At 39.3% G+C, this 15,885-nt stretch overlaps 1 protein-coding gene across 2 annotated transcripts in view; it reads right to left on the bottom strand.

The window, feature by feature from the left end:
- Nucleotides 1–15,885, bottom strand: part of LOC144592019 (kinesin-like protein KIF27) — a 48,762-nt gene that overhangs the window by 29,352 nt on the left and 3,525 nt on the right. For both annotated transcript variants that reach the window (XM_078396186.1, XM_078396187.1), the window contains exons 2-6: nucleotides 14,854–15,243; nucleotides 13,345–13,545; nucleotides 5,111–6,099; nucleotides 4,525–4,668; nucleotides 854–1,075 (exon numbers count right to left, since the gene is read on the bottom strand). In XM_078396186.1, coding sequence (XP_078252312.1) covers nucleotides 854–1,075; nucleotides 4,525–4,668; nucleotides 5,111–6,099; nucleotides 13,345–13,545; nucleotides 14,854–15,151 — 1,854 coding nt within the window. In that variant the 5' untranslated portion in view covers nucleotides 15,152–15,243. The remainder of the gene's footprint in view (nucleotides 1–853; nucleotides 1,076–4,524; nucleotides 4,669–5,110; nucleotides 6,100–13,344; nucleotides 13,546–14,853; nucleotides 15,244–15,885) is intronic.

Here is a 15,885-nt window from a genome sequence, read left to right as displayed (position 1 = left end):
TGGTTAAATATTCATTAAGACATGGTAATAGAGGTTCAACAATGTCTCTAAGCTGAGCCAATTGTCAAGCTGATCAGAAATTATGACTATTTCTGAATGCCCTTTTCACTGAGAAAAACTCAGGAGTTTCAAAAGTACCAACAAACTGTTGTATGTTGTATATAATGAAAAAAATTAACAGAAGCATATCTGAACGATGTTAGGTTCCTTTTTTATCAACAAAGTCACATGAAGCTGTTTTGCCCATTTCAAGAGCTTTACAAAATTAATTTTGTTTTAATTGCAACTGATGCTATGAAGTCGGCTATGGGAACAAATCTGCTGCTTTGGCTGGGCCGGAGTTTCAGAACCCTGGCCGCATGGTCAAATTCGACCCGCCAATCGGCGTGGAAGGCCCAATGAGGTTGAGATCAGTCTCATGGGAAAAATAACAGTTACCAGATGTAGAATCGTCATCGAGTACCACCACAAATTAATGAAAGTGATCCACAAATCCTTGTAGACACAAAATGCTGGAGTAACTCAGCGGGTCAGGCAGCATCTCGGGAGAGAAGGAATGGGTGACGTTTCGGGTCGAGACCCTTCTTCAGACTGATCATTCTGAAGAAGGGTCTTGACCCGAAACGTCACCTATTCCTTCTCTCCCGAGATGCTGCCCGACCCACTGAGTTACTCCAGCATTTTGTGTCTACATTCGATTTAAACCAGCATCTGCAGTTTTTTTCCCCCACAAATCTTTGTATTATATTATATTATATTTGTATTATATTCAGCTGAATATAACCAACATATACAACACACACAGAATCACATGAAAATACTGAATATTACTTTGATATTCATAAATAATTACCTTTCTGGAGTCTGTGCTGGATTCAGCTTGATGGGCCTGTATTATGTTGAAAAATTTCAGATGAAGTTTTGATAAAGGCACACTCTGAGGTCTTTTTGCTAAGGTCACAGCTAAAGATGCTTCATTTGAATGTCTATAAGTTGAAACCTTGTCAGATTTAATGACCTGTAGTTCTTTTTGGAGTTGATCAATAATAAGCTGTTGGTCAATAATTTTATCATTCTGCAAAGTAAAATTTAAAGTGAAGAAAAATTAATTAAAACATTCCTGTTTTTCTATTTTATTGTACCCGGATTGTAAAATTAATATTTTTGCCAAGTTGATAAAGTCTGAAGAAGGATCTTAACCTGAAATGTCACCTATCCATATTCTCCAGGGATGCTGCCTGACCCACTGAGTTACCCCAGCACCTTGTGTCCTTTTGTGTATTAACTAGCATCTGCAGTTCTTTGTTTCTACTTTAGGTGTTCCACATCTCATGTCATTTCTTGAATGAAAGAAATCAGATGTTCTAGTGTATTGCACCTGCTGCTTTGAACTCATTTATCGGTGATGGGAAATTACCTGTCCTCCAGTCTCTTCATTGCCTCTAAACTTACACCTGCTTAAAATAACAGCATGTCCTAAATGAAGCACTACAGGTACAATTCATAGCCTACTTGTTTCCGTTAGGCTACAGATAAAACATGGACATCAAATTGTAAACATATGTAGAGTATTGAAACTTGTCACTGGCCAGAAGATTAGAAAGCAACAGGCCAGAAATGGCTGCCAACACTCTAACTTAGGTGACAAATACATATGTTCCTATTGTAGATCAATCTATATTGACTTTCTGGTAATTATTATGCTGATACTAAATACTGAGGATTTACACTTCTCACATTCTGTCACACGATGAATTTCACAAAATCTACATTAGCTTGCTTTGTCATTTGCAGGCATTCCTCCAAAACTAACAGAGATTCATTTGGCAGAATTGCACTGAACTTCCATGAGGTGTTCAATTTGGAGTTCAATCAGAAAATAATTAGTGAAGTGTTCTAGCAAGTTTGGGGCTTCTATACTTGCTTCGGAGTCCAAAAGAAAATTGTAAACAATTCTGCACACAGCTGCTGACATTTCTCAACTAATAATCTCCTGAATTCCACCTTTCCTTTTTTCTTAATGTATTTCCTTCATTGTACATTTCATTGACTCTAATTAATTGACTGAAAATCACATTACAATAATAAATTATTAATATAATTAATTAGCAAAGTCCTATGGAATGTACTGTTTGTGAGAAAGATACTGTACAAATCATAAATATGGATTGGAATGTTTCAGTAACTAAATTTTGATATTAGCACAAAAATATATGCTTGCAGTGCATACGGAGTAACATTGATCCTTACCCATCACTTTTAGAACTTTGCTAAGAGAACCATTTTAGACAAATTGTTGGTCATTTAAAATAGAAATAAATTTTCACAACACTCCATTCCTTTGAACACACGATTTAAGGGACAAAAACGAATTTGCAGAATTTCTGCTATGTGCTGGAGAACTCGCATGTTTCTGAAGCCCACCTACTGAGTGCGATGATTTTGAGTAAGATTCGAAGCCATTTCTATACACTTATAACCTCCTTACCAAAATATTTCTCCCTGCTGTTCCTGCTGGATGGGCTACGTAAACTGCAGCTGTAGGAATGTTCACAGCAGGGCCGGCATTCCACCAAACCCTGAAGGATAAGAACAAGATGGACTGCTAATCATAAACTTTGTTCCCAATATAGTGTAGTGAATCATGTTTCTATATTGATATTTCTAAAGAGGTAAGCTTCAGCAGGCTAACATTTTTCAAGTTGGTGGTGACAATCATATGTGACGTTCTGCAGGCTCTGCTTCAGTATACACTCATGCTTGGACAGCTCTGATCAAAGATGGATTAAGATCACCATCATCTTGAAATCCTATGCTGCGATTATTCCAGCTGGTTAACAGAAGCATTCATTGTCACCTTTTCCTGTGCCATCTTGAGTGATTGTGTGTAAATTTGCAACCATTATGGGCTTTTGAAGAAGGGTCCTGACCCAAAACGACATCTATGCATTTTGTCCAGAGATTTTCCAGACCCGCTGAGTTATTCCAGCACTTTGGATCTTTTTTTTAAACCAGGATCTGCAGATCCTTCTTTCTACATTTACGATTGAAACTTTAGAACTTTAGCAGGGATACCATCTGCTCCTCAGGCCTTGTTGTTTTTCAATTGGCACATGGCCTTGTTGGTCAGAGGTGAAAGCAAGGCTGGAGCAGATAGTCTGTTGTAGAATGCAATGAAGGGTATTCATGTTAAGGACAAAGTTGAGGAGTGCTTGTATGTGTTCCTTCCAGCAGACAAGTTCACTCCATTCTTGGGTGTTTAAGCCATGGATGGCTTCGACAGTGCTGAAGAATCTGTGCATATCATGGTTATCAGCAAGTTGTTGGATTTTCCGTGCTCTTTTCATCCCATATCTGCTTTTTGCAGTCACAATATTTATGTTGCACTTCAGGCTTCAGGTCCAAGTCGGTTTGTTTTTTTCTCTTTTGAGGTGTAGTAGGTTCATTACATTTATGATTAATTAGCTCTTGGATTTCCAGGTCATTCTCATCGAACGAATCCTTCAGTGTTCTGATAGACAAGTCAAGTTTCTTCACACATACTAATTATGATGGCAATCCAGAGATTATGGACTCTGCAGCTCCTATGAGTTGGGGGCATCAGGTAGCATTGAGTGTTTGCCTTGCAGGCAGTATAATAAGACTTGTCCGATAAGTAAATAAAAATCGCCATTTTGATAACTTACTAAAAATCACAAATTTCACCGCAGGTGTGTTTCAGCAAAATACATGCAGTGAAAATTGTGGTTTATACAAATAGCAAATTGCATTATTGTGGACATCATTTGGGAGAGTTTTACTCAGGATAAAAGTAATAAGGAGAAAAAACTCCCCCAAAAAAATGTGTAGTAACATTTCCTTACGACTGCTAAGACACATAGCAATAAGCTCATGTCCCTCTACTTTGGGTTATTTCAATAGCACTGCACCTTTTATTTTGGAGTCGTATGAATCAACCTCTAGTTCGTTATCTCAAAAAGGAATAAAATAGATGGTAGTTGTTAGCTTCCAAGCTGAAATGATGATCTCTAAATAGATAAATTAAAGTTGAAAGTCCACTTTCAAGTAATGGTTAGACTTTGAGTGAAGAGTTTTAACTTTCAGGATCATAATGTCCTTGAGAAAGGAAGAACAATAAGCAAGAAGGAATCATATGGTACATTAGCTCAACTGGCAATACTTCAACATCGAGGTTATAATAAGCGGTTAAAGTTCTTCATCTTTAGCCAGGCTATCCTGAGGAAGATAAACAGCAAAACCTCGGCATAAATCATGATGATATCTACGAAAATTCATTTTAAATGTTGAGGTTGCCGCACATAGAGACATCTTCTTCCCTGTTCAGTGCCATGTGGGTAAATTTCCCCAGCTTCTATTTAAAAATTGCAGAACAAGTCCTGGAACTACCCGAATGCCCAAAACACAGGTTCAAACTTCCTTATAATAGGAATTAATGAAATATGGTGAAAACAACTGATTAAATAAATTAATAATTTAATTAAAGCAGAATAGCAATGAACTTACTTGAATGTGGCATATTTTTTGCAATTCTCTTAAAGTTTCTAATAATTCCACTTTTTCGTGTTCTAATGCCTGTACTTGCTCCTGTGTTTCCTTCAACTCCACTGCTTTTTGACTGAATAATTCTTCATCTGTAGCCAGGCTATCCTGAGGAAGATAAACAGTAAAACCTAGGCACGAAACATGATGAGAGCTACCAAGATTCACTTTAAATGTTGCTTCCTAAATAAATCAAGGGTGTTTAGATAATCCCCATGCTGAATCTATTTTCATTGTTTTTTACTAAGTATTTATACTAACAATTATTTTACTTCAGATTATTTCATTAATTATTCATTTTACAACACGTCTCAAAGTAAATTAATGGGACTACGATTGCTTGTTCTGTTTAGTCATTTTCTAATTACAGCACAGTGATTTTATTGCAATCCATCGTCAACAAACTCACCCAAATTAACATTCAATGCCTCCTTTCTCAATCTTATTTTGGAACATTTTGAATTAATGCCATCAATTTTATACTCTAATTATTTTTGACTTAATTCTTAATTACAGGTGGGTATTGATCATAACGCTCATTTTACTGTACCTGGCATTTCTTCAATTCTCTTTTCAACTGAAATATTGTAATGTGATGAGAATCTTGTCCTCCATTTCCAACTACACTCTCGGCATCATTTGTGTCAGCCAATTCATTTTGCAGCTCCTCTACTAGATTGAACCACTCCATTATTTTTTGCTGTTGGCTTTCTTTCAAACTATTTGTATCTCTAACTTCGAAAAGGAAGTGTAAAGCTTCATCTATGCAATGTTTATAATGATAACTTTCCACTTGTAGATGGGCCACCTGCACTTCCAGATAATGGATCCGTTTTTTGTCCTGACTTAACAAGTCTTGTGAAGTTTGGTTGGTATGAGTAAGTAGACTTGTCCGTTGATTCTGCAGCGCCTCCCGAAGTGTTTTAATTTGTAGTTCCATTTCATCTATCCGATCCCAGTCCGGGTCATAATTTACAATAGGTTTATTTTTTATGTCTCTGGCTCTATTGGCATACTTCAGAGCGTTAAGGGATTCATCAAAGTTTGACGATGAAGGGCTAATACAGGCAATCATTGTAGTTTTGGCATTCCCTCCAAGAGAGTCCTTAAGCAAACGAGTTATCTTAGTATCTCTATATGGAATGTGTATACTTTTTCTCTTTGGGTCTCCAAGAGCACTGATCACGTTCCCAAGTGCCAAGAGACCACTGTTTATTTGAATTGATTCCTTAAATCGTTCACCAGTGTTCCCTGTTTTCGTAACCCTTTCTGAACCAGCAAGGTCAACAAAGCAAAATTTGGATGAGATCAACTGAAATGACATCCGTGATTCTTCTATAATATTTTCACTATTATTATTTGATTGCGGCTCAGTTTTAGGCCGTTTTTGATTAAGGTACATCGTGAAAATGGCATGTGATCGGCTGGAGTGCTCATTCATCTGGGTAGTGCCTGTGTGACGGGCTGCATTGCCAGACTCCAAAAGACTTATCATTTCATCTGGTGTCTCAATCACACACTCCTTGGCCCCAATGATCACTAGAATAAACAAGGAATATGGAAATAAATTTTTGCTATATGTTAATCAGTCTATTGTAGGAATAACAAAACAATTGGTTTGATATTACTTTACATTGATCGTTCCTTGTGCGAAAATTCTGGTGGACTGCTAGTCTTTTAACATTTTCAAGGAAAACTACACTGATAAAGGTAATCAACAACCGTTATTTTGGATTAAACCTATTTTCAAGACAACAGCACAATTTTTCCAGTATTGTAAAAATAATTTCTAGGTCAAAGTATACAAAGGGATTTAATGGATCCCTAACCGTGTGCCATTCTTCTTTCAAAGTCAAAAAGCTGCAGATGCTCAGAATTATGTTAATTCTGAAATATAACATAAAATGCTGGATCTATGGAGTTACGGCCCAGAAAGCACACCAACGTCTCTACTTCCTTGGAAAGCTTAGGAAATTTGGAATGTCCCCTACAACTCTAACCAACTTCTTTAGATGCGCCATTTTTCAGGATGCATCACAGCTTGGTTTGGGAACAGCTCCATCCAAGACCGCAAGAAATTGCAGCGAATTGTGAATGCAGCCCAAACCATCACACAAACCAACCTCCCTTCCATGGACTCCATTTATACCTTGCGCTGCCTTGGCAAGGCCAGCAGCATAATTAAGGACGAGTCCTATTCTGGCCAGTTTCTTCCCATCTGTTATCAGGCAACTAAATAATCCTACCACAACTAGAGAGTAGTCCTGAACTACTATCTATCTCATTGATAATGAGGTACAATACACTGTAAATGGCTCGATTATAATCATGTACTGTCTTTCCGCTAACTGGATAGCACGCAACAAAACCTTTTCACTGCATCTGACACATGACAATAAACTACACTAAATTTCAATTTCAAATGTTTCAAGTTGTCCTGACAAATAGCCTTCAACCCGAAAAATTAACTCTATTTGCCTTTCCTCAGATCAACCTGACCTGATGAGTGTTTCCAGTATTTTGTATTTTAATATAGATATGTCAGTTGAATGTAGAAAATGCAAGGGTATACATTTTGTTTGCAGAAAAATAGAAAAAATATTATTTTTAAATGTCGAGATGATATTGGTGCAGAGGAAGATTTTAGTGTGCTGGTGCAAGAAGCACAGAAAAGTACAGATAGAGCAGGCATTTAGGAAGGCAAATTAAATATCAGCTTTCATTGTAAGGAGGTTGTCGTACAAGTAGAAGATGTTACTCAGATTTTGCAGAACTCTGGCAAGGCTGCACTTGAAATATAGTTTTAAGTTATGGACTGTACTGAAAGAAACTTGGATATTTCATCTATATACTAAAACTCTCATTTGTTTGTTTGTTTGTTCCTGAACTACAGCCAAAACGGTACACGATAGCGCGACAATTTTAGGACCACCTTACTCACCGTCGTCCCTCTGGTGCTCATGGAAGAAGTTTTATTGAAATCGGTGTTATATTTTTTAAGTTATTCACATTTTAAAGTTTAAATCTATCTCCTAGGGAGGGAGGGGGGATGGAGGGAGGGGGAGGATATGGGAGGTTGAGGGGGATGGAGTGGGGGGGGAGGGGAATGGGGGGGGAGGGGAATGGGGAGGGGAGTGGGGGGAGGAGGGAGGGAGTGCAGGAGGGGAAGGGGGTAAGAGAGGGTGCTGCATCAATGCAGGAGAGGTTTGGGCCCAACAGGTCCACTTGGTCTAGTAATATAATAAAAGGAACTGCAGATGCTGGTTTATACCAAAGATGGACACATGTTGAAATAACTCAGCGAGTCAGGCAGCATCCCTGGAGAACATGGAAAGGTGACATTTCAGGTCAGGACACCTCTTCAGACAGATTGTTAGGAGGGGGGGGGGGTAAGTAAACGAACAGAGAAAGGAGACAGAGGGTGGGGTGACCTTCAGTGGTTGAAGGCAGTACTGAATAGGTGAGACTTCAGTGATGTTTTGAACCCGTCCGCATTTATTACGGACCCGCCTGAGCACCACCCGGGCCCAACAGATGAATGCACAGAACTTAACAATCTGATGACCACTGCTGACCACACTTGGTTTGTGGACGGATCTTCCCTTGTCCTTGAGGATGGCCATCGCACCTCGGGCTACGCAATAGTCGCCGCCGACCGCACCATTATAGCGGTAGCCCCTTTTCAGAGACCCCTATCAGCCCAACAGGCAGAGTTATTTGCAGTTACCCGGGCATGCATTCGGGGCAAGGACAAATCTTTGAACATATACACTGACTCCGTAATGCTTTTGAAGTCGCCCACGATTTTGGCGCCCTCGAGGATTCCTTACCTCTTCTGGAACACCAGTCAAGAACACAACTTATGTGACGAACCTACTGCAAGCCTTAGCCCTCCTGGCCCAGCTGGCCATTATTAAGTGCAATGCCCATGTGGGCAGCCACAACGAAGTCTTCCAAGGGAATGCCCTTGCTGACATCACTGCCCGCACAGCAGCTTGCGAATCCTGCACCATGGTCCCCACAGAATCAAAGATTCTAGTAGGCAGAATGGCCTTGCCAGATATAGGTGATGTAAAGTTAATGCAGGGGGACGCCTCTGCCGCGCAGCGCGATCTTTGGAAACGAGAGGGCTGTGCCATTGACTCCTTGACGGGCCTCTGGCTCACCCCTCTCGGACAAGTTTGTGTACCTGATGTTTTTCTGCCCGTTCTTTTAAACTACTACTCATGCTGGTAAGGAGGGAATGGTAAAGATGGCAAAAGAAACATGGTAGCATCCCAAAATTCGCCAGGAGGCATTAAAACAAGCCTCGGAATGTGAAATTTGCAGGCAAAACAATCCTGGAAAAACAGTAAAATGTCCAAAAGCAGTGACACCAATGCCAGGCCAACCCTTTGAGTGTATACAAATAGATTTTAAAGAGTTACCACGGGCACATTGTTATGTATTGCTTAGTAATTGTAGATTTGTTTTGCCGATGGATTAAAGCTTTGCCAACTGTAAATGCGACAGCTGAGACTGTGGTAACACTTATTTTTAAATAAATCAGACCTCGCTTTGGGCTGCCTACCATTATTAGTTCTGATATCGGTCCCCACTTTATCGCAACGATTAATGAAGAATTGTGTCAGCATTTTAACATTAAACAGCAATTCCACTGTGTTCACCACCCACAGGCCAAGAAAGGACAATGGGGCTATTGACCCTCCTTTTTGCCCTAGGGCTGGCCCGGATGGGCTGGACCCAGGGAAATAATGTGTTTTTGTCCATGAGTTATGAATTCGCTCTCCGCGGTAATGTTAGTGCTTGTTGGGTATGTGCCCATATTCCTCATAACAGTGGGGGGGGTTACCAGTTGGTAATCCCTTTCAACAACACTGAAAGTGATGCCGTCTGGTGCTTTTTGAATAAAACCCAGACTGATGGGAGTACCGGGCGGGATTCGATCCTTAAGGGATGGTATGTTCCCCCATTTGCACCAGGGTGGATGGAAAATGAGTCTAGAATTTGGAAGATACCCCGACTAAAATTGGCCAACCCCCTCCCCTCTAAGAAAGTTGATGCGACTTGCTATTGCAATGAAAGGGGAAACATAGAAACATAGAAAATAGGTGCAGGAGGAGGCCATTCGGCCCTTCCAGCCAGCACCGCCATTCACTGTGATCATGTCTGATCGTCCACAATCAGTAACCCGAGCCTGCCCTCTCCCCATATCCTTTGATTCCACTAGCCCCTAGAGCTCTATCTAACTCTCTCTTAAATCCATCCAGTAATTTGACTTCTGTGGAAGAGAATTCCACAAATTCACAACTCTCTGGGTGAAAAAGTTCCTTCTGACAGTTTTAAATGTGGGCTGTTTTGGGGAAACAGCTCCTGCATTAACAAAACAAGGACATTGCCCCCTAGACCCCTTAATGGAACCTATATTGTGTGTGGTTCATGGGTCTATGCTTGGCTACCGGGAATGCCATCTGGTAAGTCATGGGGCTACTCTTGGCTATGGAGGAAAGCCTCAAACCATGGCGTGGCTGTTGTTATCTGGCCTTCGTGGTCACCCAAATGCTTATGGTGCCACGACTGACCGAGTTATCCTTCCCCTTACGGTCTAAATGAGGTATATCCAAATCAGAGAGAGTTAGATAGAGCTCTCAAAAATAGCGGAGTCAAGGGATATGGGGAGAAGGCAGGAACAGGTACTGATTGTGGATGATCAGCCATGATCAGTGAATGGCAGTGCTGGCGCGAAAGGCCGAATGGCTTACTCCTGCACCTATTAGACAATAGACAATAGGTGCAGGAGTAGGCCATTCGGCCCTTCGAGCCAGCACCACCATTCAATGTGATTATGGCTGATCATTCTCAATCAGTGCCCCGTTCCTGCCTTCTCCCCATACCCCCTGACTCCGCTATCCTTAAGAGCTCTATCTAGCTCTCTTGAATGCATTCAGAGAACTAGCCTCCACTGCCTTCGGAGGCGGAGAATTCTACAGATTTACAATTCTCTGACTGAAAAAGTTTTTCCTCATCTCCGTTCTAAATGGCCTACCCCTTATTCTTAAACTGTGGCCCCTGGTTCTGGACTCCCCCAACATTGGGAACATGTTTCCTGCCTCTAACGTGTCCAACCCCTTAATAATCTTATATGTTTCGATAAGATTCCCTCTCATCCTTCTAAATTCCAGTGTATACAAGCCTAGTCGCGCCAGTCTTTCAACATACGACAGTCCCGCCATTCCGGGAACTAACCTAGTAAACCTACGCTGCACGCCCTCAATAGCAAGAATATCCTTCCTCAAATTTGGAGACCAAAACTGCACACAGTACTCCAGGTGTGGTCTCACTAGGGCCCTGTACAACTGCAGAAGGACCTCTTTGCTCCTATACTCAACTCCTCTTGTTATGAAGGCCAACATTCCATTGGCTTTCTTCACTGCCTGCTGTACCTGCATACTACCTTTCAGTGACTGATGCACTAGGACACCCAGATCTTGTTGTACGTCCCCTTTTCCTAACTTGACACTATTCAGATAATAATCTGCCTTCCTATTCTTACCACCAAAGTGGATAACCTCACACTTATCCACATTAAACTGCATCTGCCATGCATCTGCCCACTCACACAACCTGTCCAAGTCACCCTGCAACCTCATAGCATCTTCCTCACAGCTCACACTGCCACCCAGCTTTGTATCATCTGCAAATTTGCTAATGTTACTTTTGTATTGTCATTATTATTGTCATGTTACTATTGTCTATTGTCATTATTATAAGTTGTGCATCTGGGGTTCAACACTGATCAATGTTGCATTCCACTGGCAGTACTTTTGACACTGTGAAAATTATCTTTGTTTTCTGTCCTTGAACCAATGCACTATCTGTGCAGAACAGACTCAATAGAGTTGGAGGATGACGGATGGAGTACAATTGGCCAATACTAACAGGAATTTGAGACAATAGATTATCTCATGAAGCTGTTGATGTTTTTGAGATGAATTGTCAGGGTAGATGTCATTACGATGCCTTCTCTAGCTGAAGAATACAGGTGGATAGTTTCAGGATAAGGGTCAACCATACAGGACCAGATTGAAAAATCTCTTTTATAAAGATGTTTATAAATCTCTGACTCTCTCTACCACAACCAGAGAGCAGTGCTGAACTAATACCTACCTCTTTGGTGACCCTCGGACTATCCTTGATCGGACATTGCTGACTTTACCTTGCACTAATCGTTGTTCCCTTAGCATGTATCTATACAGTGTAAATTGGTCGATTGTATTCATGTATTGTCTTGCTGCTGACTGGTTAGCAAGCAAAAAGTTTTTTACTGTACCTTGGTACACGTGACAATAAAATAAACTGAACTGAAAGGTCATGGTTACAGTCATTGGAACTGCAATGACATACTGGTTAAGTTTCTGGATTAGTATTCAGATGAACAGGCAATTGGCCATATGACTGCAAATCCCGCCAGGATAACTATGAAATTTAAATCAAGCAATGAATGAATAAAAATTGGAAATGGAAAAGTTACATCAATGATGGTGGCTGTGGAAAGCCCATCTCAGTTATTGACATACCACATGAAAGAGCATCTGGCAGTTGGTCGGTCTTAAATTTGATCCAAACCTCACAATAATGTGATTGAATCCTAACAGACCCAAGAAGACACTTAGTTAGGACAATGATTAGAGTTTAAAAAGCCAGCCTTAGCAATAATGCCTATTCACTATGAAATAATAATTTTAAAAGATGCCAATGCTGTGATTGATGGATATTAAAAAAACATTGCAGGATTCGTTGTCATAAAGGCATTGAAAGTGATGTTACATCCTTTTAATCCTGGCCAGCTAAGAGATTGGTCAGACATGGCCAGACATGTTAACAGCTAAGAGATTGATATTGAAAATATCTAGTCAGTCACTCGGATACTAACTATTTCACACATTTAACTTTAAGCACGGAAGTGCAGGAGGTGAACTACTGGGCATGAGTTATCTGCAGGGGGAGATGGTACCCTCGGGCCAGTTTTATGAATTAAAATGTACTGCAGTTGATATGGAAGAATATTATTAGAGATAAACTATAATTTTACTGTGTATTATTAATGTTCCCTAACCTGTGTCCAACAAGGGTTCAATAACAGATTATTTTGTTACTTTTAATTAATCTATTCTGGCATTTAGAACTAACAATGTAATCTGATACTTCTTCTTCTGGTTTCTATAATCTAAGTGATCGAGAAAAAAACTTGTGACAAATCCAGCAAACAAAATATGGTTAAAAGGGATGTTATTTGTACACTTAATACTTTGTTAGAAATCTTTTAGAATTTTGAGCACATTTATCACAAATATATCACAATGCAATCAATAAACTATATGACTTAATTCAATACTATTGCATTTCAATAGAGAAAGAGGCTCATCTATGACTCCCTGTAGAAGGGAAACAAATCTGGGCACAGTCTAAACATTCATCACCTTAAGATAAAAATTATAATGATAAATACCAGCAGGAAAAGATAATCTCTTAAGAAATACGATAAAGGAAATAAACAGCTCAATAATTAAACCAGAACATCAAAAAAGTAAGGTAAGCTACTGGGAACCAATCAGACAGACACCTGAGCAGTATTGTATTAAAAGTGTAACTCCACATTTTCCTGTTAGATCATAAATGATGAAGTGCTAGATTGTGTTGCATTTAGGGATGAGAGAAAGCAGACATCAACTTTGATAAAATAATTTCACTGCTTGAGTTAACTTAAGGAAACAATTGAATTACCTGTGTTTCCTTTTTCATCTTCTCGAATATGAATGTCTTTGCTGGTGCTCTGTAACTCCAAAAGGTCCCGTAGTTCTTCTTTATACACTTCAATGTAGGATACTTTCACATTAAAATCTAGATTATCATTTTCCATAATGTTTTGGAAGATCTCATTAATGGCACGTGGAATAATCCCTTTCAACTCATCAGAAAAAGAGGCTTTAAGACATTAAAATAAAAATAAATCTGTTTAAATTTCTAACATGTTTATCACATATATATCACAAAATAAAACTTAATAATCACAAAATATATAACTTCATCCAATCCTGTTTTCCTGAACTATAAATAACCTTTCTGGTGCAGATTTGGTGAGGGTTGACAAGGTGACACGGTAAGTACACAAAACAGCTCAACACCATTTACCTTGTAGTACATGCAACAAAAGTATGCTCCATGATCTGATGCATGCTGGTGGGTACATGGATAAATTGTGTGCATGCAGTCAGTGATTTACTCAAATGGGAAAATCACAGGTTGTGAACCTGTTGGTTTGAAATTGCAACCCCTAAAAATACAAATTAAAAGAATCAGAAAAGATAGAATCAGGGAAGGCTGTTTGGCCCATTGTGTCCCTGTTCATCATCAGCCTTACTCTACTGAATGTGATCAGATTTTCTGCCTCTATACACCCTTTCAGTTCCAGACCCCCCACCAGTCTCCGGGTTAAAAAACTTTCCTCGGCATCAGTCTTATCAATCAATTGCTTTAAATCACCTTTTATCATCAGTAACTTTACACTACAATTTGCATAAAAGTTTATGGCAATATCTTTATAAGTGTCTATAGTTGTAACTTTTTTAAAATGTGATCAATGTACCCCAAATTTTAAAATGAAAATGAATGTTATGGAGGATCTATTGCAGTTGTCCCTTCAATACAGGATGAGATTCCAAATAAAACTCCCAGAGAAAAATAGGGAACAGTAGATGCTGGTTTACAAAAAAAAGACACAAAGTGCTGGAGTAACTCAGTGAGTCACGTAGCATCTCTGGGGAACATGGATAGGTGACGCTTCACTCTCCAGTCTGAAGAAAGATTCAGACCCATAACGTCACCTAAAATGAACTTCTAGTCTAATTAACCCATCCTTACTGAAAATGAAAACACTATTATGGCAATAAGATTGCAATGTATTGTAATTAATTTTAAAATAATGCAATCATGAGTACTTATTTGGCAAATGTTAACAATTTTATTATTAATTCTAAAATTTCCATTGACTATGGTGATGTAATTTATCAGTAAAATTACACATATAGTGAATTCTAAGCAACAACTACATATGTTTCTGTTTCTGAGAAGTTCTTTATTTCCCTTTGACCTTTGCATCTCTATAGCCTGGATGAAAGTCTAGTGTCCTCCAAACTACTCACCAATGTCTCTCCAGCATTGTAGTTGTGTAAAGGACTGTCCACGTTAATACTCCCACTTTATGGAGAAGCTTACCTACATGCAAGAACTTACCTACATGTCCACCTCCAATTGTGTATGTTTTTCCAGATCCTGTCTGTCCATAAGCAAAAACAGTGGCATTGTAACCTTCAACTGCTGATGTCACCAAAGGCTTTACACAGGCTGAGTATACATCTTCTTGTGATGATTTTTGTCCAAATACAAGATCAAATGTGAAAGTACGATCTCTCCCAATCACAACCTGTTGTGTGTTTGGAACAACTCGAACACAAACGTGATGGCTGTGAAGGATCTCTTTTGGTAGGAGTGGCCGAATCCTCACAGCAACTTTGACTGCAATTTCTTCCATATTGGAAGGCTGAAAAGTTTGATATTTAAAAAAATTCTACTTCTGTGCATCCATTTGAAGGTTATTTTTCTTCACGTCCAGTTTTGTGTGCACTTAAAAGAGAAAACATTACACTTTAAAACTTTATGACAGTGACGGATAAGTTAACTGTACTACAAAGGAAAATAACTTTTTTTTTAATGGACACTTTAAAGAGATAATAAATATGATGGATGGAGTAGCAGAACGGATGTGTGAAGTGAATCCTGCAAATACTGAATTTCAAAAAGGCATTTGAAAAAGAGAAAAAAAGGTTAGGAAGGAGGTACAGAAAGACTTTTGAAAGCAGTTAGGATGGGAGTATATATGAATTAGGCACAAGAGTACATATAAACATATTAATGAGCTGCAGGAGTCTATCATCCAAATCCTCAAGGCTCTTATTTTATTCTTTTAAAATGGATTTCTAAAATGCTTAATGTATTTGGCACTCCGGACAACGCTTTTTGTTCACATAAAGAGTCATATCTTTGACCTATCAGAGTCGTACAGCACGGAAAAAAGCCCTTCATCCCAACTTGTCCATCTCACCAAGATAACCTATCTAGTTAGTCCCATTTGCCCGTGTTTGGCCTACATCCCTCTAAACCTTTCCTATCCATGTACTTTTCCAAATGTTTTTACTGAAACTGGTGGACCCCAAACATCATTTGTCCATTCCCCTCGACTGGTTCTCCCTTATCCACTCTACTAGT

This window comes from Rhinoraja longicauda, chromosome 3 (assembly GCF_053455715.1).
Source record: "Rhinoraja longicauda isolate Sanriku21f chromosome 3, sRhiLon1.1, whole genome shotgun sequence".
NCBI classification, from domain to species: domain Eukaryota; kingdom Metazoa; phylum Chordata; class Chondrichthyes; order Rajiformes; family Arhynchobatidae; genus Rhinoraja; species Rhinoraja longicauda.
Note: the sequence above shows the minus strand (reverse complement) of the source record. Positions and strands in the feature narration are given on the sequence as shown.